Source organism: Panulirus ornatus, chromosome 53 (assembly GCF_036320965.1).
Source record: "Panulirus ornatus isolate Po-2019 chromosome 53, ASM3632096v1, whole genome shotgun sequence".
Classification (NCBI taxonomy): Eukaryota; Metazoa; Arthropoda; class Malacostraca; order Decapoda; family Palinuridae; genus Panulirus; species Panulirus ornatus.
In genome coordinates, this window is record NC_092276.1 from 6097074 (window position 1) to 6119564 (window position 22491).

Below are 22491 nucleotides of genomic sequence, written 5' to 3' on the forward strand. Positions count from 1 at the left end.
ACAAATTTGCCAGGGACACCGGCACAAATCAATCATCTTACACAAGGCTCTCACCAGAACCTCTCTTTTCCCCAAACTACTCACCATCACTCTCCCACTTCACAAACCTTAATGTTCCATGTTGGCTGACCTATCATCTAACACATTCAAAAATCCTTAAAAATACTCACACCACCACCTTTTCACCTCTTCTTTGCCTGTTACCACTTCCCTAACTACTCCATTCACTGATGCTCCCATTTGTTCTCTTGTTTGCCTCCTTCCAAAACATTTTCTTATTCTCCCTAACAGTAGCTGATTCTCACCCACACCACCACCTGCCCTCTTTTTCAGCCCCCACACCTTCCTCTTGATCTCCTGCCACTCCCTACTGTAAATCTCTCAGCCCCCATGCCTTCTCCTTGATCTCCTGCCACTCCCTACTGTAAATCTCCCAATCACTTGCACTTCTTCCTAACAGGTATCACCTATACACGTCTCTTTCCTCTTTCACTAAAAACTTAACTTCTTCATCCAACCATTTATTCCCCTTTCTAAAATGCCCTATCCCACATGTCACACACTTCTTTAACACAAGTGAGCAGTGCTTCCCCAAATACCCCCCATTCCTCACCCACTCCCCTAATTTCATCTACTTTCACTTCCTGCTAATCTTCAACCAATCCCTCATGGTATCTCCTTACACAAGCCTGTTTTCCAAGCTGACTCACCTTCTCCACCCTCTTCCCACCAATAAATTTTCCTCTTTTACTAAAGCCTCTCAGCACATATACATAGAAAAGTCTTTCTTTAACAAGCCTAGCCATTAAGACAAAATCATTATGGGTAAAAAGCTTCCTTAATAATCAGTAAATCAATATCATGTAAAAGCAAATGGTACAATAAGTATGTGCTTTAAAATAAGTGTGGAAGCATTTCATAGATATGTATCTTACCAAAGATGTGTCTTGTATAATCAATATACTTTTACTTCTATGATTTGAATATTCATGCATGCCCCACTTGCCTTTATGTAAGGATACAAGGCACACACTCCAAGAGTCCTTAGGCACATTAACCTGGACATGAAAATATTGAATAGCATGAAAAACCCTAGCACAACAAATTCACCCTCCATTACTGAAGACCACAGATGTAATTCCATCCATCTATAATCCTAATGCTCAACCACACCTCACCTTATTTCCACTACCTCCACTGTTTATACCTTCCTATTTGACTTGATTCTCGTGTTCCTCATCCACATTACCTACATCTCTATCATTTAATTCATCCTGGAGTCTAACTCAATGCTCAATTTCTTTCATTTTCACATCATTTTCATCTGACAGTACTTCCCTTTGCAATTGTCCTTACTGTCGCCTTAATTTATTCTCTTACTCTCCCTGCACTATTCATTTCCTTTCAAAATCTTTCATTATTTTCTCACATTCACAAACACTCAGAGAAATTCATTAATACTTCATGAATAAAAGTGAAGGAACAAAAGCCTTTGCAATCTCATTAGAGGTTAAAAGAACTGGAACTCAACAGCCTTCAAAGAAGAGAAGAAAGATATATGATAATCTGAGAATAGCAATGAAAAGGGTATCAAAAACAGCATAATTCCTTTAAAAGCATCCCAGCATGGAAGAAACAGAATAAGTATGTATGTAGTAACACCTTGGAAAATACCAAAAAGGATACTGGTATCAAACAGAAATATCAAAGAACCCATCAAAAAAGAAGGAAAAGTTATTCAAGGTACTACCAAAAGAAATAGAAATCTAAATAGACTAAGCACATAAATATTAATGCCTTGATGAAATGGCTGAAAAAAAAATCCAGATGAGCCCGAGATTGAAAGTTATACATTGTTCATGGCAACAGAATAAAATAGTATTGTCAATGAAGCAAGATAGGTGGTAAGAACTATGCTCTAGCCCTGCATTATGGAAAAATCTCTAGTTATTCATGGGTAGCTTGGCAGATATTCCCCATCTCTTATTTGCCCTCTTTTTCTAGCTCTCATATCTTTCTTTTGTCCTCAAGCTGTTTTTTCAAGTGCACCTCCCTATCAAATGCACTCTTTCCCTTTTTCTGTTTCACTATCAATTCAATTTCAATGCACCCCTCAGAAACCTTTCTTATACTTTTTTCATCCTATGAACCTCTGCATACTTAAGCAATGCTTTGCTAGATCCCTCCAGTACTCTTCTCGTTCCTTTGTTTCATCATTATTCTTCCCTCTATCTCTCCAGGTATTTCTGCACATAGGAAACTTTTCCAAGCTCATTCACTTTCACCAGTTCCTTTGCTCCATTTCTAAACAAATACAACATTCTTCACTTTGTCTGAACACAGAACCAATTTCCCTACTTCTTGTAACATGAGGTCCATTCCTCTCCTTCTCCTACCATAAAGTTTACTTTCCTCCTTGCATGTTATTTCCTTTTTCCCTAAACCCACTGCTAATTTTCACCTCCATCAGGGAATGATCAGACATTCTACCTTCCTGCCCATTTTACATATTCATATCTAACAACCTCTCATTTACACACTTATCACTTATCAAACATTCCATAATCACCCATGAACCCCCTCCCTGCTTCTCTAAGTATACTCATGTATCTTTCCTTAAACCAAGTATCCCTGATTACACCATGGGTGAAAAGTCACCCTTTGTGAAGTTAGGAGTACAATCTCTTCAAAAAACTTATCACTCTAAAGGAGTCAACATTTCCCTGCTATTGGCAGTAGTACAGCCATGGGATGCAGGAGTCTTCAGAAGGGACTTGGGTAGCAGATGGACCCTCACATAAATTGGTCCTAGGGTAATCATAAATAAACAAATATATTGTCACCCACCCTTGTATTCAGTTCCCTTTGCAAAACAACCAAATCTAGTGCAAAACTATCAACATATTCACTCATGTTGTCCTTACACGTGTTACTTTCCTTCACCCTATCACTTCCTCATGCATTAGCACTAACAATCATCCACCTGTCACAGCCAATTTTCATTTTATCCCAGAGCAACTATGATCTCAATTCCTTGCACTCTATTTTTCTATTTTCTAACAATCACCCACCTCTTAGGTTCAACTTTCATTATAACCCATTTGGTTAGTTTTCTATACAGTCTCAGAATAAGAGAAAAGAATGATGGTTACTGCTTAAAATAACACTTTCATGCGTCAGGTTTTATCTATGGAACAAATCCTTTTATTTGCTTATGGTGGGGATACTGTATGGTTGGCAGCACAATTAAGTCTTGGAAGTCAAATGAACGATTTGCCACCTCAGTATCTAGAGTGGTGAGATGCAACTTTTGCTCACTATCCTTGTATTTAGAGATGTTTTTCCTATTTTTGTTCTGGGTGATATATTTCCTCTCCAAGTAAATAACCATGGTCCCAAGAAATCGTCCAAGGATGAAAAGGTCCAAAAACTTGCTTGGAAAAAAGATAATGTGTCTACCAGTAAAATTTCTTCTTGCTTGGAAGAAAGATAATGTGTCTATAAGTAAAATTTCTTCAAGATATACTGACAGGGCCAAGTTCAACATCTAGACACTTTTCTGGTCTTTCTCTAACATCATCCTTGCCCGAAAAGCTGACTCTGATTGATCTAGGAAGACCAGTGAGTGAACTGATAACCTAATCAAACGTGAGGTGTTGAAAAAACCCATCCCTCTCAGGTTATTAGTCTAATTACAAATCTTTCTAGATCAACCAGACCTAACTTTTCAGGGAGGCATATAAGCAAAAGGAAGAAAAAAAGTGTCTAGATGGTAAACTTGGCCTGATAATGTCTTGAAATTTTGCTCATAGATACTTTCTTACTTCTAAGTAAGAATTCTTCTTTTTTTCGCACTTGGACAACTTTTAAGGGCTATGGCAGAGGCAAAATATCACACAAACAGAAATAATGATAAAGTGGTATACCAGGGTCTACATGCTGTCAGTGGGCTGAACCAGGGCATGTGAAACATCTGGGGTAAACCATGGAAAGGTCTGTGGGGCCTGGATGTGGACAGGGAGCTGTGGTTTGGGCGCATTACACATGACAACTAGAGACCGAGTGTGTATAAATGTGGCCTTTTTTGTTTGTTTTCCTGGTGCTAACTTGCTGCAGCAGGGGGTAGCAATGCTGATTCCTGTGGGGCACAGTAGTGCTGGGAATGGATGAAGGAAAGCAAGTATGAATACGCACATGCGTATATATGTAATGTCTGTGTATCTATATATATATATATATATATATATATATATATATATATATATATATATATATATATATATATTATTTTTTTCTTTTTTTTTATTTTGCTTCGTCGCTGTCTCCCGCGTTTGCGAGGTAGCACAAGGAAACAGACGAAAGAAATGGCACAACCCACCCCCATACACATGTATATACATACACGTCCTCACACGCAAATATACATACCTATACATCTCAATGTACACATATATATACACACACAGACACATACATATATACCCATGCACACAATTCACACTGTCTGCCTTTATTCATTCCCATCGCCACCTCACCACACATGGAATACCATCCCCCTCCCCCCTCATGTGTGCGAGGTAGCGCTAGGAAAAGACAACAAAGGCCCCATTCGTTCACACTCAGTCTCTAGCTGTCATGCAATAATGCCCAAAACCACAGCTCCCTTTCCACATCCAGGCCCCACACAACTTTCCATGGTTTACCCCAGACGCTTCACATGCCCTGATTCAATCCACTGACAGCACGTCAACCCCGGTATACCACATCATTCCAATTCACTCTATTCCTTGCACGCCTTTCACCCTCCTGCATGTTCAGGCCCTGATCACTCAAAATCTTTTTCACTCCATCTTTCCACCTCCAATTTGGTCTCACACTTCTCCTCGTTCCCTCCACCTCCGACACATATATCCTCTTGGTCAATCTTTCCTCACTCATTCTCTCCATGTGCCAAAACCATTTCAAAACACCCTCTTCTGCTCTCTCAACCACGCTCTTTTTATTTCCACACATCTCTCTTACCCTTACATTACTTACTCGATCAAACCACCTCACACCACACATTGTTCTCAAACATCTCATTTTCAGCACATCCACCCTCCTGCGCACAACTCTATCCACAGCCCACGCCTTGCAATCATACAACATTGTTGGAACCACTATTAATTCAAACATACCCATTTTTGCTTTCCGAGATAATGTTCTCGACTTCCACACATTCTTCAACGCTCCCAGGATTTTCGCCCCCTCCCCCACCCTATGATTCACTTCCGCTTCCATTGTTCCATCCGCTGCCAAATCCACTCCCAGATATCTAAAACACTTTACTTCCTCCAGTTTTTCTCCATTCAAACTTACCTCCCAATTGACTTGACCCTCAACCCTACTGTACCTAATAACCTTGCTCTTATTCACATTTACTCTTAACTTTCTTCTTTCACACACTTTACCAAACTCAGTCACCAGCTTCTGCAGTTTCTCACATGAATCAGCCACCAGCGCTGTATCATCAGCAATCAACAACTGACTCACTTCCAAAGCTCTCTCATCCACAACAGACTTCATACTTGCCCCTCTTTCCAAAACTCTTGCATTCACCTCCCTAACAACCCCATCCATAAACAAATTAAACAACCATGGAGACATCACACACCCCTGCCGCAAACCTACATTCACTGAGAACCAATCACTTTCTTCCTACACGTACACATGCCTTACATCCTCGATAAAAACTTTTCACTGCTTCTAACAACTTGCCTCCCACACCATATATTCTTAATACCTTCCACAGAGCATCTCTATCAACTCTATCATATGCCTTCTCCAGATCCATAAATGCTACATACAAATCCATTTGCTTTTCTAAGTATTTCTCACATACACTCTTCAAAGCAAACACCTGATCCACACATCCTCTACCACTTCTGAAACCACACTGCTCTTCCCTAATCTGATGCATATATATATATATATATATATATATATATATATATATATATATATATATATATATATATATATACATATATATGTATGTATATGTTGATATGTATTTCCTGCATGCCATATAAGACGACTAAAAGGGGAGGGAGAGGGGGGGGCTGGAAATCCTCCCCTCTCATTTCCAATTTTCCAAAAGAAGGAACAGAGAAGGAGGCCAAGTGAGGATATTCCCTCAAAGGCTCAGTCTTCTGTTCCTAACGCTACCTCGCTAATCCGGGAAATGGCAAATAGTATAAGAAAAATTTGTATATGAGTGGATGGGTATAACTGGTGTACATGGGGTATTCAGTGTTGTAAATGGAAATGGTGAAGAGCTTGTAGATTTATGTGCTGAAAAAAGACTGGTGATTGGGAATACCTGGTTTGAAAAGAGAGATATACATAAGTATGCATATGCAAGTAGGAGAGATGGTCAAAGGGCATTATTGGATTACGTGTTAACTGATAGGCATGCAAAGAGAGACTACTGGATATTAATGTGCTGAGAGGGCCAGCTGGAGGGATGTCTGATCACTATTTTCTGGAGGCCAAGGTGAAGATTTGTGAAGTTTTTCAAAAAAGAAGAGAGAATGTTGGGGTGAAGAGAGTGGTGACAGAAAGTGAGCTTGGAAAGGAGACTTATGTGAGGAAGTAACAGGAGAGATTGAGTGTAGAATGGCAAAAGGTAAGAGCAAATGATGTACGGGGAGTGGGTGAGGAATGGGATGCATTTAGGGAAGCAGTGATGGCTTGTGCAAAAGATACATGTGGCATGAGAAAGGTGGGAGGTAGGCAATTACAAAGGGTGGTGAGCGGTGGGATGAAGAAGTAAAGTTGTTAGTGAAAGAGAAAAGAAAGGCATCTGGACAATACTTGCAAGGTAAAGTGCAAATGACGGGATATGTATAAAGGAAAGCAGCACGAGGTCAAGAGGAAGGTGCAAGGGTAGAAAAAGAGGGCAAATGAGAGTTGGGGTGAGAGAGTATCAATAAACTTTAGAGAGAATAAAAAGATGTTTTGGAAGGAGGTAAATCATGTGCATAAGTCAAAAGAACAAATGGGAACACCAGTGAAGGGGGCAAGTGTTGTGAACTAATAACAAGTAGTGATGAAGCGAAAAGGAGGAGTAAGTATTTTGGGGGTTTGTTGAATGAGTTTGATGATAGAGTGGCAAATATACGGAGTTTTGGTCAAGGTGGTGTGAGAAGTGACAGGGTCAGGGAGAATGGTTAGGTTACAAGAAAAGAAGTAGTGAAAGCATTGCTGATGATGAAATTCGGCAAGGCTGCAGCTTTGGATGGTACTGCAGTGGAATTCATTAAAAAGGGGGGTGAATGGTTGGTAAGGATATTCAATGTATGTATGGACCATGTTGAAGTGCCTGAGGACTGGCAGAATGCATGCATAGTGCCACTGTACAAAGAAAAAGTGGATAAAGGTGAGTGTCCAAACTACATAGGCATAAGTCTGTTGAGTATTCCTAGGAAATTATATGGGAGGGTGTTGATTGAGAGGGTGAAGGCATGTACAAAGCATCAGATTGGGAAAGAGTAGTGTGGTTTCAGAAGTGGTAGAGGACGTGTAGATCAGATGTTTGCTTTGAAGAATGTAGGTGAGAAATACTTAAAAAACAGATGGATTTGCATGTAGCATTTATGAATCTGGAGAAGGCATATGAAAGGGTTGATAGGGATACTTTGTGGAAGGTTTTATGAGTATATGGTGTGGGAGGTAAGTTGCTAAAAGCAGTGAAAAGTTTTTACCAAGGATGTAAGGCATGTGTGAGAGTAAAAAGAGAGGAGAGTGAGTGGCTCCCAGTAAATGTCAGTCAGAGGCAGGGGTGTGTGATGTGCCCATGGTTGTTTAATCTGTTTCTGGGTGGGGTGGTTAGGGAAGAAAAGGCAAGAGTTTTGGAGAGGGGGGTGAGTATGCAGTCTGTTGGGGATGAGAGGGGTTTGGGAAGTGAGTCAGTTTTTGTTCACTGATGATACAGCTCTAGTGGCTGATTCGAGTGAGAAACTGCAGAAGTTGGTGACTGAGTTTGGAAAACTGTGTCAAAGGAGAAAGTTAAGAGTAAATGTGAATAAGAACAATGTTATCAGGTTCAGTAGAGTGGATGGACAGGTTAATAGGGATGTAAGTTTGAATGGAGAAAAATTGGAGGGAGTGAAGTGTTTTAGATATCTGGGAGTGGACTTAGCAGCAGGTGGAACCATGGAAGTGGAAGTGTCACAGGGTGGGAGAGGGGCGAAAGTTCTGGGAGCAATGAAGAATGTGTGGAAGGAGAAAACGTTATCTCAGAGAGCAAAACTGGGTATGTTTGAAGGAATAGTATTTCCAACAATGCTGTATGGTTGCAAGACATGGGCTATAGACAGGGTTGTACGGAGGAGGGTGGATGTGTTGGAAATGAATGTTTGAGGACAACTTGTGGTGTGAGGTGGTTTGATCGAGTAAGTAATGAAAGGGTAAGAGAGATGTGTGGAAATAAAAAGAGTTTGGTTGAGAGTGCAAAAGTGGGTGAGTTGAAATGGTTTGGACATATGGAGAGAATAAACAGGGAAAGATTGACAAAGAGGATTGTTAGCCCCCCGCTTAAGTGAGGTAGTGCCATGAAAACAGACAAAAAGGCCACATTCGCTCACACTCAGTCTCTAGCTGTCATGTGTAATGCACCAAAACCACAGCTCCCTATACACATCCAGGCCCCACAGACCTTTCCATATCTTACCCCAGATGCTTCGCATGCCCTGGTTCAGTCCACTGAAATGCAATGTATCTATTAAACCCCTTATGACTGCTCATTCCACACCAGAAGTGTCAACCCTTCCGTTGCCATTATCCTCACACAAGCCTGACTCTATGTGATGAATATTCTTAAACCACACTATCTGCTTATCCTTTAACTCCATTCTGCTCAAAATAAGATATTCAGATTTCTCATCAAATAAAACAACATTCTTTTCACTTGGTTACAACTACACACATTCAAACTTCCTACCCTAAACCTTCAAAGAAAAAATCTAGTCTGATTTACTTCTTTTCTAACTCATTGAAAGTGGTGTTAGATGTCATCTACTACTTTTCGTACTCACAGAATGTGATACTATGTCATCTACTCCTTTCAGTTGCCTTTCATGAAACAGGAGACACACCAGTAGTACTCTTTCTTCCCTGTCCTTAGGTTCATGGTATCAAATAAGTTTGCATCCAAAATGGAAAATCAAAATGTACCTGCAATAGTGTGAAATTTAAATGAAAGACTTGCATGCAAAAATGTGACTAGAAATCAACCATTAACCTTTCTTCTAATTATTATGTAAAAAGACAGATATGAATAAATACACACCGTAGAAGACCCTGCAGTTTCTCATATTCATCGTCCCAGGTAATAAATACATCAAAGCACTGGCTCATCACTTTCTCAAACTCATCGAAAGCAATATGCATTAAACGGCGAGTCCCTAAGACCTGTATGAAGACAAAATTAATCACTTATAACCTTGAATTCTTTCACTTCAATACTGTTCTCAACTGCCTTTCCTGCTTTAGTAATAATGTGTCAGGAAGAAATGAAGAATGGACCCATTTACAAATATTTAATCTCTAGTTTTTATGTACTTGTATCATTCAATGTCATCAAAACAGTTCAAATTTGGAGCAAAATACATACTTAATCTTTTAAAACTTTAAATCCATAGGTTGAATGATTATCTAATCATCTAAATGTTTTGAATATACTCAAACCTATTCTTTACATATTATTGTAAAACACAAGTCATTTCTACCATCAAAACCTAAAAAGACTTTACCACCTGTTTCTTCCTCCCTTTAAATCCTCTAGGGTAGGACCACAAATTACTCAAAACTGCCTACATAAACTGCATATAAATCAATTCAGAGGTAAATAACTACAATCTGCATGCAATACAATATAAAGTACTCATATCCAGAAAGAAGGATGATACCAGTAATTTCTAGTATTCTGCCTTAAATTCCCATTCAATGTTTATCACTGCCCTTAATCATTACAAGTATGTTTTCAAGGCAATTTTCTTTTCTTTTTCAAAAAGAATAGACCTCTAATCTTCATCCATTGACAGGTCTTTCTGGTCTTTAGCCAAAACCATTTCTAACATTATTTGTTGTAATACTTTTCCTTCATGGCAAATAGTATGAAAAAAAAAAAAAATTTTCCTTTCTGATGATACTGTAGCTCTCTCAAAATCAAGTATCAGTTTTGACTCTCTCTCCACCACTAAGTCCAACCTGAATATAGAAATTTCCTCTTCCAAGTCCTATGAGCTCCCTATAATCTATAAAAATAGTCCAAAAAGCATTTCCCTCATGGAACACACACAAGGCAAATAAGCCATGCATTAACAGAGTGTGCTTCTGAACTTGTGTCTATGCTTCCTTGTCCACTCTGCATCTGTCAGAAAACTAAATCCTTTTCTTCTTAGAAACATATACTGGTATATCCTATTCCATAGAAAGGTGACCTTTAAGGCCCAGACTGCTGCCTTTTTTCCCTTACCTTAACCACATGCAAGCTGATAGTATTCACACTCTTTTTCTGGACTACACATTATTCATCCATATCTTTATTTCTCTTTCTTTATTCTCATTTTTCACTTCTTTAACATTCATGGCAGTACAACCATAAGATAATTCTCCAGCACTGACTCAGAGCAGCAACACCAATCAAGAAGGGTTGGGTGGATCCCATAACCCACTTGATCACCATTTTGCAACTGGGATACAAACAACTTCCATAGATACAGCTCCTAAACCTGGCTCTTTTTCAATCCATTTCTAGAACATTCACCATCTTAATTGTAACCTTGCCTCCGTTGAACGGGTAGTGCCAGGGAACAGACAAAGAATGGCCCATCCACTCATATGCAGGTATACATACATAAACACCCATTGAAGCACATATACACATCAATATACACACATAAACATACACATACACAGACATATACATACATGCACTTGTATATATTCATACTTGCTTGCCTTTATCCATTCCTGGCACCACCCTGCCCAACAGGAAACAGCACTGTTACCCCCCACCTTCATCGAGGTAGCACCAGAAAAGATATACAAAAAAGGCCACATTTGTTCACACTCAGCCTCCAGCTGTCATGTGTAATGCACCAAAACCACAGCTCCCTATTACCATCCAAGTCCCACAGGCCTTTCCATGGTTTACTCCAGAGGCTTTACATGCCCTGGTTCAGTCCAGTGACAGCATGTTGACCCTGGTATACCACATCGTTCCAATTCACTCTATTCCTTGCATGCCTCTCTCCCTCCTGTATGTTTAGACCCCAATCGCTCAAAATCTATTTTACTCCATCCTTCCACCTTCAATTTAGTCTCGTGCTTCTCCCTGTTCCCTTCACCTCTGACACATATATCCTCTGACAACCTTTCCTCACTCATCATCTCCATATGTCCAAACCATTTCAACACATCTTCTGCTCTCTCAACCACACTCTTTTTATTACCACACATCTCTCTTACCTTTTCATTACTTAATCAAACTACCTCACACCATATATTGTCCTCAAACATCTCATTTCCAACACATCCACCCTCCTCCTTACAACCCTATCTATAGCCCATGCTTCACAACCATACAACATTGTTGGAACTACTATTCCTTCAAACATACCTAGTTTTGCTCTCCAAACTAACGTTCTCTCCTTCCACACATTCTTCATCACTCCCAGAACCTTTGCCCTTTCCCCCACCCTGTGACTCATTTCTGTTTCCATGATTCCATCCGTTGCTAAGTCCACTCCCAGATATCTATAACACTTCACTTTCTCCAGTTTTTCTCCATTCAAACTTACATCCCAATAAACCTGTCCCTCCACCCTAATGACCCTAACAACCTTGCTCTTATTCACATTTACTCTTAACTTTCTCCTTTGACACAGTTTTCCAAACTCCGTCACTACCTTCTACAGTTTCTCACTCAAATCAGCCACTAGAGCTTATCATCAGCAAACAACAACTGAATCACTTCCCAGGCCCTCTCTTCTGCAAAAGACTGCACACTTGCATCCTCTCTACAAAAAACCTGCATTTACCTCCCTAACCATCCCATCCATAAACAAATCAAACATCCATGGGGACATCACGCGCCCCTGCCACAGACTGACACTCACTGGGAGCCAATCACTCTCCTCTCTTCCTACTCATACACATGCCTTACATCCTTGGTAAAAACTTTTCACTGCCTCTAGTAACTTACCTCCCACATCATATACTCTAAAATCCTTCCACAAAGCATCTCTATCAACCCTATCATATGCCTTCTCCAGATCCATAAATGCTACATACAAATCCATGTTTTTCTCCAGATCCATAAATGCTACATACAAATCCATGTTTTTCTAGGCATTTCTTACACACATTGTTCAAAGCAAACGCCTGATCCACACATCCTCTTAACACTTCTGAATCCATACTGCTCCTCTCCAATCTGATGCTCTGTACATGCCTTCACCCTCTCAATCAACAACCTCCCATATAACTTCCCAGGAATACTCAACAAACTTATGTCTCTGTAATTTGAACACTCATCTTCATCCCCTTTGCTTTTGTACAATGGCACTATGCATGCATTCTACCAATCCTCAGGCACTTCACCATGGTCCATATATACACTGAATATCCTTACCAACCAATCAACAACAGCCACCTCTTTTCTAATAAATTCCACTGCAATACCATTTAAACCCACCGCCTTGCCAGACTTCATCTTTGCAAAGCTTTCACCACCTCTTCTCTCTTAATTAAACCATTCACCCTGACCTTCTCACTTCGCACACCACCCCAACAAAAACACCCTATATCTGCCACTCTATCATTAAACACATTCAACAAACCTTCAAAATACTCACTCCATCTCCTCCTTTCATCATTACCTGTTATTATTTCCCCACTTGCCCTATTCACCAATGTTCCCATTTGTTCTCTTGTCTTCCGCACATTATTTACCTCCTTCCAAAACATCTTTTTACTCTCCCTAAAATTCAAAAGAACTCTCTCACCTTACCTCCTACCTAAGGTGTACATATAAACAAAATACACAAGTATTCACCATAACAAAAGACTTCTCGGTTGAGTTATATGCATACCACCCTAATAAATGGTCATGCTGACTCTTTCCTACAATACCATATCACAAGTAATTCTAAAATGCTAACCTTTAAGATCTGAGAAGACAAGTCCCGAGATATTGCCTCCACAAGTCTGAGAGCTCTTTGGATTGGGTATTTTGTGGACCTAATTTTTCTTAGATGATTAAATATAGCTTGTACAGCTGAGCGAATTTTCTCCAGTTCTGTTGCTGCTAGGAGATCATTCAAGGGAAAATCTTTCATGAGAGGTGCATAATCATTTACTGTTGCTAAAGCTTGCTTCAAACCTGCAATAACAATGTAAAATGCCTTTAGTAAATCATCAATTAGGGAAGTAATGATCATAATTTACATCTGCTGTGACATAATCATTCTCATTATCCTGAATCCATTACAGGTATAGTACCCTTCTTACCAGTTCCACTCACCAGTATCAGTATCAAAGGAAACAGTAGCATGGAAACGTTTTCCATGCTTCAAGATATCAAGAGTGAGAGCTACTTCCAAACTCTCACGTTTATCCTGGATCTTCAGTAAAGCCCTCTCCAAATTCAGCCAGAAGCTGATTTCCTGCAGGGCCGTGCCACTTGATGGATCTCGATCCAGCTTTGTTACCTAATAAGTAATCAAGGTGCAAATAAAATTCAGAGATACGAGATCTGAAAACCTAATTTCACTGTCTGCAAATGTCACAGCACCAACAGATTTTATGGTCTGGGTTTCTTATTGCATCATCAAATTCTAGAATTCCTGAACTTTTGGTAATAAACAATTTGATTATATAAATTAAGGTTCTTCAGTGATTTGAGTCACTGTTTAAGTTTTTACATATGACCCATTATATTCATTTTAAAACAAAATTCTGCATACATCTTTCATAATATATTTACCTTTTGAATCTCCCTGATCCATCTAGCCACTCCATTTTGCAGCTGATTGAGGAAATTTGAATCTTCAACTCTATCACCAAAGTCAGCAACTTTGGGTCGGGTACCTTCATCTGCACACTTTTTGATTACCTGCAAACAGAGGCAATTACTCATTCATACAAATTCACACTGGAAAACTGTATAGCACATCTTTTTGTTGCCTAAGCCTCAACTATCTGCATGATACACATTTGTCTATCTATATCTTTGATGCCCATTACCTTTAGGAACTCCCTCAAGGGGGTGGCCATGGTAAAAGAGTCTCCATGACTGGTGATCTCCAGTGCTGCTTCTTAGCCTTTGGTGCATCACCCTTAGCACACCACTGGCAGTGGCAACTGTAGTACAGTGTTTCTAGAGGTTCCTACCAACTACTTAAACCTAACATTTCAGGCTGCCATTTCTTTCTATGGCTCCTACCAGGGATAGCACAAAATGCTAATTGCAAAAAATTTAGAGTTGTGAAGAATGAGTTGTGGGACTTAAGTATAGTCAAGTGTTATGTTGTGACAAGGAAAGACTGTATGTCTGTTGACAGAATGCCAGCAGTCCACATGTATGGGAGGAAGAAAGAAAAGATAGCAACCTGGGTCAAAGGAGTGCAACTTGACAAGGATAACTCCTGAGGAATGGAAGCTGGCTAACATAACACCCATTTTTGAAAAACTTTATAAATTACTGCACAGAAATCATCTGACAATTAGTTTAATGTCTGAAGTTGGTAAACTCGTGGAAACCATCATTCAGGATAAGACTGTAAACCATTTAGAAGACCATCTTTCAATAAAAGATTCTCAGCATGGTTTCTGACAAAATCATTCATGTCTGACAAATCAGCTTGATTTCTTTAATAATATAAGCAACATGTATGATGAAAATGAAGCAGCCAATGTCATTAAGTCTTAAAAGGATTTAATAAACTTCCACATCAAAGGTAACTAACAAAAGTTAAATCACAAGGTTTAGATGTGACTTAGGAAACTGGTTAACTGGCCATAAACTAAGAGTTGTGATTAATGGTCAAGCCTCAGAATAGTTAAATTTAACAAGTGATGTGCTACAAGGATCAGTCTAAAGACTAGTTCTCTTTCTCATACATATTAATGTACTGAAAATGGGCTGCATTGTATGATATTGAAACTCTGAGATAACATCAAGTCGAGAAATAAATCTATAACAGAAAGAGAATATTTGCAGCTTCAAATGGACCTAAAAAAATGTACTGGGCACACAGGTAGTGAATAAATCTCAATATTAATAAGTATCACAAAGTGGCAGTAAAAATGAAAAGGCAAGCTACAGTATGAATTCTCTTGAACCACAAAATATAAATGAAGAAAAAAGATGAGTGTAATAATCTCGGGTGATCTAAAGCCAAGTAAACAGTGCCCAAAAGCAGTTAAAAGGACACAATTCTTGGATTTATAGGGATGGCTATCACATTTAAGTCCAGGGAAATCATCCTTACTCTTTACAAATAACTTGTGTGTCTCCATCTTGAGTATCATGTTCAGTTTTGATCACCCTACTTGAGGAAAGACAGAATGGAGAGAGTACAGAGGCAAGTTAGAGAGATGATTCCAGACTAAGAAGTAAATCTTATGAGAATTAACTAAATGGCTTAAATCTGTTAAGTTTTGAAAAGAGAAGGTAAAGTGGTGATGAGATACAGACACTCAGAAAATATCAAAAGCTACGATAATCTTCATCTAACAAGCTACTTAGAGACAGATTCATCTGAATTCACTCATAGTAATGGTCATACACTCAAGGGGAAACATTTTACCTCGAATGAGGTGAAGTACTTTTCTTCAACAAGATTATTAATATAAGGGATAATTCAGCACTCAGAGGGTATGAAAATGGCAGTACAGTTACATTTCATTCAAGAATAGATGTGATAAATATTCCACTCCAAATCCATGACACACATTATTTGTGCCTCCTTAGCTTCAGGAAAAGTTTACAGTACTCTTTTATTCTTAATAAGTATGTCTTTCTACTCTTTCCCCACTGATCTATCAGTCTTGTACCTCTTCCACTATCACAAATGGTCTCAAAGGAATCCACAGGTCTGTTGCTGTTTGAATTACTTTTTATTCCTTTGTATGATGAATCAGTCATGCTCATCCACAAACAGTAAATTTCTACAGTAATACCAAACCATGCTTGAAATGACAAGCCAGGGGTTTCTTTTGCTGTGACCATCCCCTCGCTGGGAGCTCCTAGAGGAAATGGGCAATAGAGATTTAGAGAGATTTGATAGATAGGAGCAGCACCTGTCACTGTAGTAGTGTAAAGTACATAAGCAGTGGACTTACTTGTGCAACAGTTGGATGAATAGGCAAAGAAATATCAGGAATATCAATATTTTGTTGCAAATGGAGGAGGCCCATTTCCAATTCTGCAATCTTTTTCTCAACTGATGGTGCCATCTTGTCTCCATCCCTATTTAGAAAAGACCATTTCACAATTACACAAAAGTTTAATCCAGTAAAAAATATCATCTATCACTTTACAAATAAAACATCTGCAACAGAAAGCTAAATTTTGCTAAGATATCAGGGCACACATTTCACATCAATATAAAGTAGCAACTGTTTCTTTTATGCCAGATTGCTTCTGGCTTGGCTTAGTAGCATCATCAAATGAACAACAGCTATATTTTCATATATCCACTTTTATCATGTATAATGAACAAAAACAAGCATCTACCATCCACAGACTATCCAATGGTTTAGCTAGACAGCTTCAATCCACTGACAGAATATCATCCCCCAACATACTACATTGATACCATATATACTCCCATAACCATGCATGTCAGAGGAGCCTTCTCTAAATGGCTCAAAGTGACCAGGAAAGTGCCACAGGTGTTATTTCTGGGACCAATACTCTTCTTTATCTATAAAAATGACTTGTGTGAAGATATGGACTCCTCCTGGAATGTTTGCTAATGATGCAAAGGTAACAAGGTAAGTGAAAAAGGAGGATTGCAAAAATTTACAAGGGAACCTGATAAGTCTCCAAAGCTGGTCTGATACATGGTTGATGAATTCAACCCAAGTGTAAAGGAAAGAGGATAGGACAAGACCTCAATATGATTATCACCTCACAAGAAATATGCTTCATGATTCTGTGTATGAGAAGAACTATGGAGTCAACATCATTCCTAACCTGTTACCAGAGTCCCCCATTTGGAGAATAGCTAAGGAGACAAACTGCATTCTGACTCTCACAAATACCTGAATTGCTTTCAAGAACATGGGTAAGGAAATGGGTAAGGAAACAGCTGCAACTGTTTATATCCTACATAAAGCATTGATACAACAGAGACAGTCCAGAGCAACACAACAAAGATGGTACCAGAATTAAAAGAACTAAGTTATAGGGAAAGCCTAGAGGCTTTAAACTTGCCCACCTTGGAAGACAGAAGAGTGGGGTGTAACCTGATTGAAACAACTAAATTTTCAAAACAGATGTTGGGTTAAAGTAACAAGAGAACATAACATGAGATTAAGCAAGATCTATCTATCTATCTTTCTCTCTGATGCCTATTCCCTCTGGGAAATCCCATCAAAGGGTGGCTACAGCAAAAGAGTCTCCACTTATCCCTGTCCTTGCATGCCTCCCTCGCATACACCATTCCACACAGTCTTCCACCATTTCTCTCCCTTCAGTATTCCTCCACCCTATTTGCCCATGGCAAAGGTGGTCTTCCTCTTACACCAACCCTCTTACTGTACTATCACTCACTCTCATTCCAAACTCCCGGTCTTGCATTCTTTTCCATCTCACAGTACTGTTTCACCCATTCTACCACTCCATAAGTCATTCCCTTTGAATTCCCTGCCATACCACATCTCTCATACACCCCTTAACTTCTTTCTTCATTCCATCTAGTCGAAACATATGCTCTTCTCAAATATCTGATTTCTACCGCCTGGATTCCTGACCACTGTGACACATTCCATTTCCATGTTTCGGCTGCAAAGGTCAGGGTTGGGAGGAATAAGTTGTCCCTTAATCTCTTCCCTTCCATACTTACACCTCTACACTTCATTATTCTATAAAGGGACCCAATGACACTTCTACCCTATACTACTCTCTTTCTCATCTCTCCTTCCATATCAATAAACTTACCCAAGACAGCTTCTAAATACTTACATTCTCTCACTTCTTCCGGTCTTTCTCCCCTATATCCTAAACACAATTTAGCACACTTTCTTCTTTCACTCTATATGGTTTTATAAAATCTACACTTTCACTCTGTTTCCTTTCAAAAACCATAACTTTACTTTTACCTGCATTTACCTTCAATTGCCTATGCTTACACACACACTTACAATCTTCTGCAACTCCACTCTCCACAAACACAGTATCATCCACAAACAGGATGGCCAATATCCAGCATATCTCACCATCACACTCCAGCTCTGCACCACTTTTCCCTTGTTTGGCTTTCATCTTTCTTATCACTCCATACACATATATATTAAAAAGCCACAGTGACATCTTACAGCCCTGCCTCACACCTATGTCTATAATAAAATTTTCATTCAACTCTCTATCCACTCTTACACTTGCATTTGCTCCTCTTCAGAATGCTTTTGCACCATGCAACAGTTTTCCAATTACCCCAAATACCCTTAACACATCCCATAAAGCTTTTCAATTGACTCTGATGTACACTTTCTCCAGATCCATAAAAGCTGCATACAACTTCTTACCTTTTGCTAACTACTTTTCTACAACAAAAATTTGATCCACATGTCCCCTGCCTTTCCTAAAATCCCTTTGCTCTTCACTTTTTCTGCATTTGGTAGCTTCCATCCCTCTATCAATAAATGTCGACTTTTACTTGTCTGTTTTCCTGGCACAACCTCGCTGATGCAAGGGGTGGCAATGCTGTTTCCTGTGGGGTGGGGTTGCACAGGAAATGAATGAAAGCAAGCAAGTACAAATATGTATACATGTATATGGCTGTGTACATGTATATATTTGTATATGTGTATATGTTGATATGTATATGTATGTGTATATCCCTGGGGATAGGGGAGAAAGAATACTTCCCACGTATTCCCTGCGTGTCGTAGAAGGCGACTAAAAGGGAAGGGAATGGGGGGCTGGAAATCCTCCCCTCTCATTTTTTTTTTAATTTTCCAAAAGAAGGAACAGAGAAGGGGGCCAGGTGAGGATACTCCCTCAAAGGCCCGGTCCTCTGTTCTTAACGCTACCTCGCAAATGCGGGAAATAGTGAATAGTATGAATGAAAAAAGAATATATATTTTATTATTTTGCTTTGTCGCTGTCTCCCGCGTTTGCGAGGTAGCGCAAGGAAACAGACGAAAGAAATGGCCCAACCCACCCCCTATATATATATATATATATATATATATATATATATATATATATATATATACATATTTATATATATATATATATATATATATATTTATTTATTTATTTATTTATTTATTTTGCTTCGTCGCTGTCTCCCGCGTTTGCGAGGTAGCGTAAGAAAACAGACGAAAGAAATGGCACAACCCACCCCCATACACAATGTATATACATACACGTCCACACACGCAAATATACATACCTATATATCTCAATGTACACACATATATATACACACAGACACATACATATATACCCATGCACACAATTCACACTGTCTGCCTTTATTCATTCCCATCGCCACCTCGGCACACATGGAATACCATCCACCTCCCCCCTCATGTGTGCGAGGTAGCACTAGGAAAAGACAACAAAGGCCCCATTCGTTCACACTCAGTCTCTAGCTGTCATGCAATAATGCCCAAAATCACAGCTCCCTCTCCACATCCAGGCCCCACAAAACTTTCCATGGTTTACCCCAGACGCTTCACATGCCCTGATTCAATCCACTGACAGCACGTCAACCCCGGTATACCACATCAATCCAATTCACTCTATTCCTTGCCCTTCTTTCACCCTCCTGCATGTTCAGGCCCTGATCACACAAAATCTTTTTCACTCCATCTTTCCACCTCCAATTTGGTCTCCCACTTCTCCTCGTTCCCTCCACCTCCGACACATATATCCTCTTGGTCAATCTTTCCTCACTCATTCTCTCCATGTGCCCAAACCATTTCAAAACACCCTCTTCTCCTCTCTCAACCATGCTCTTTTTATTTCCACACATCTCTCTTACCCTTACATTACTTACTCGATCAAACCACGTCACACCACACATTGTCCTCAAACATCTCATTTCCAGCACATCCACCCTCATGCGCATAACTCTATCCATAGCCCACGCCTAGCAACCATACAACATTGTTGGAACCACTATTCCTTCAAACATAAACATTTTTGCTTTCTGAGATAATGTTCTTGACTTCCACACATTCTTCAACGCTCCCAGAATTTTCGCCCCCTCCCCCACCCTATGATTCACTTTCGCTTCCATGGTTCCATCCGCTGCCAGATCCACTCCCAGATATCTAAAACACTTTACTTCCTCCAGTTTTTCTCCATTCAAACTTACCTCCCAACTGACTTGACCCTCAACCCTACTGTACCTAATAACCTTGCTCTTATTCACATTTACTCTTAACTTTCTTCTTTCACACACTTTACCAAACTCCATCACCAGCTTCTGCAGTTTCTCACATGAATCAGCCACCAGCGCTGTATCATCAACGAACAACAACTGACTCACTTCCCAAGCTCTCTCATCCACAACAGACTTCATACTTGCCCCTCTTTCCAAAACTCTTGCATTCACCTCCCTAACAACCCCATCCATAAACAAATTAAACAACCATGGAGACATCACACACCCCTGCCGCAAACCTACATTCACTGAGAACCAATCACTTTCCTCTCTTCCTACACGTACACATGCCTTACATCCTCAATAAAAACTTTTCACTGCTTCTAACAACTTGCCTCCCACACCATATATTCTGATCCGATACACGAGGACGACAAAGGTGAGGTGACGGATGGGGAGCCAACTATGAGGCGTGTCCCAGCCGCAAGGGTAAGCACACCGTGGGGCAACACATCGGAAGATGCCCCGCGGACAGGGATGTCCGTGGGAGCGGATTCCAGTGGTGAGACGTACATCCCTCCCACGGTTTTAACTGTCCCTGATGTCCCGCGGGTACCCCAACAACCCCAAACAATTGCTTCCTTTGTGGCGGAGACTGTCACATATCTTGACTCTTTAGGCCCTGGCCCCACAACGACATCGTGGGGTGAGGACATCCTAAATGAAGCCATCGACCATTTGCGTCGTGGTGACAGCCTTGCCGCTATCAGGGGAGCCGCAGAGCATGCCACTCATGTGGTAAACTCCTGCCGCTCACCCGATGACCGTCCAAATCGTGGAGGAGGAAATCCAAGACAGCGAGCAAACTCTGGCCGTGCACGCCAAGCGGAGGAGGTTCCTTTGCGAGGAAATAAGCTTAGACGTGAACAATACCGGAGAGTACAGAGGCTCTATCATGATAATAGGTCTCTGGCCGCTGGACAGGTCTTGAAGGGTGACTGGGAGGTACCGCCAACTTTGGTTGGGCCGGATCGCCTTATTCCCTTTTGGGGGGCCCTCTTCTCCCGGCCATCTGAGCCCGATACGCGTGCCATAACCGATTATGACCCGGAGTGTGGACAACTAGCAGAGGTTGTCACCGTAGGCGAGGTAGCACACCACCTCAAAGCCACCCGAACATCTGCCCCTGGACCTGACGGGATGTCGACCAGGTTACTGAAGTCCATCCCCCCAAGGATTCTCGCTAAGACATTCAACCCGTGGATGGCTACGTCCACCCTACCAGAGCCACTGAAAGCAAACCGCACAGTGCTAATACCTAAAGTCCCCAATCCCACTGAACCAAAGGACTATAGACCAATCACCATCTCATGTGTCATAGTCCAACTGCTACATAAGATCCTTAGCAGCCGCATTACGCGCCTCATCAAGATCGATGATGCTCAAAAGGCATTCGTCCCTATAGACGGATGTCTTGAGAACCTCACGATCTTAGATGCGATCGCCGGTCGTGCGCGGGCACACGCCCACGGTGTGCACCTGGCATTCCTCGACATGGCAAAAGCATTCGATAGTGTTTATCACAACACTATCGAGCGGGCCATGTCGCGGAAAGGCATTCCTGCCGCTGTCAGGGCATATATTATGTCGTCGTACAACCAGGCCTTCACCCACATTGAAGGAAGCGACGATAATGCGGACAAGGTGAATATGACTCGTGGGGTCAAACAAGGTGATCCCTTATCGCCTATCCTTTTTAACCTTGTGATTGACGAGGGAATCACAAGAGTAAAAGAGACAGGCGTGGGAGTGAAATTGGGTGACCAACGGGTATCAGCACTTGCATTTGCTGATGATCTGGTTCTGGTAGCACAGACGC

General features: G+C 40.5%; 1 protein-coding gene across 7 annotated transcripts in view; it reads right to left on the reverse strand.

The window, feature by feature from the left end:
- Dhc64C (dynein heavy chain, cytoplasmic) overlaps nucleotides 1-22491 on the reverse strand; it is a 335090-nt gene that overhangs the window by 287545 nt on the left and 25054 nt on the right. For all 7 annotated transcript variants that reach the window (XM_071692492.1, XM_071692491.1, XM_071692489.1 and 4 more), the window contains exons 5-9: nucleotides 16393-16519; nucleotides 14033-14161; nucleotides 13571-13757; nucleotides 13209-13429; nucleotides 9332-9453 (exon numbers count right to left, since the gene is read on the reverse strand). In XM_071692492.1, the coding sequence (XP_071548593.1) occupies nucleotides 9332-9453; nucleotides 13209-13429; nucleotides 13571-13757; nucleotides 14033-14161; nucleotides 16393-16519 (786 nt within the window). The remainder of the gene's footprint in view (nucleotides 1-9331; nucleotides 9454-13208; nucleotides 13430-13570; nucleotides 13758-14032; nucleotides 14162-16392; nucleotides 16520-22491) is intronic.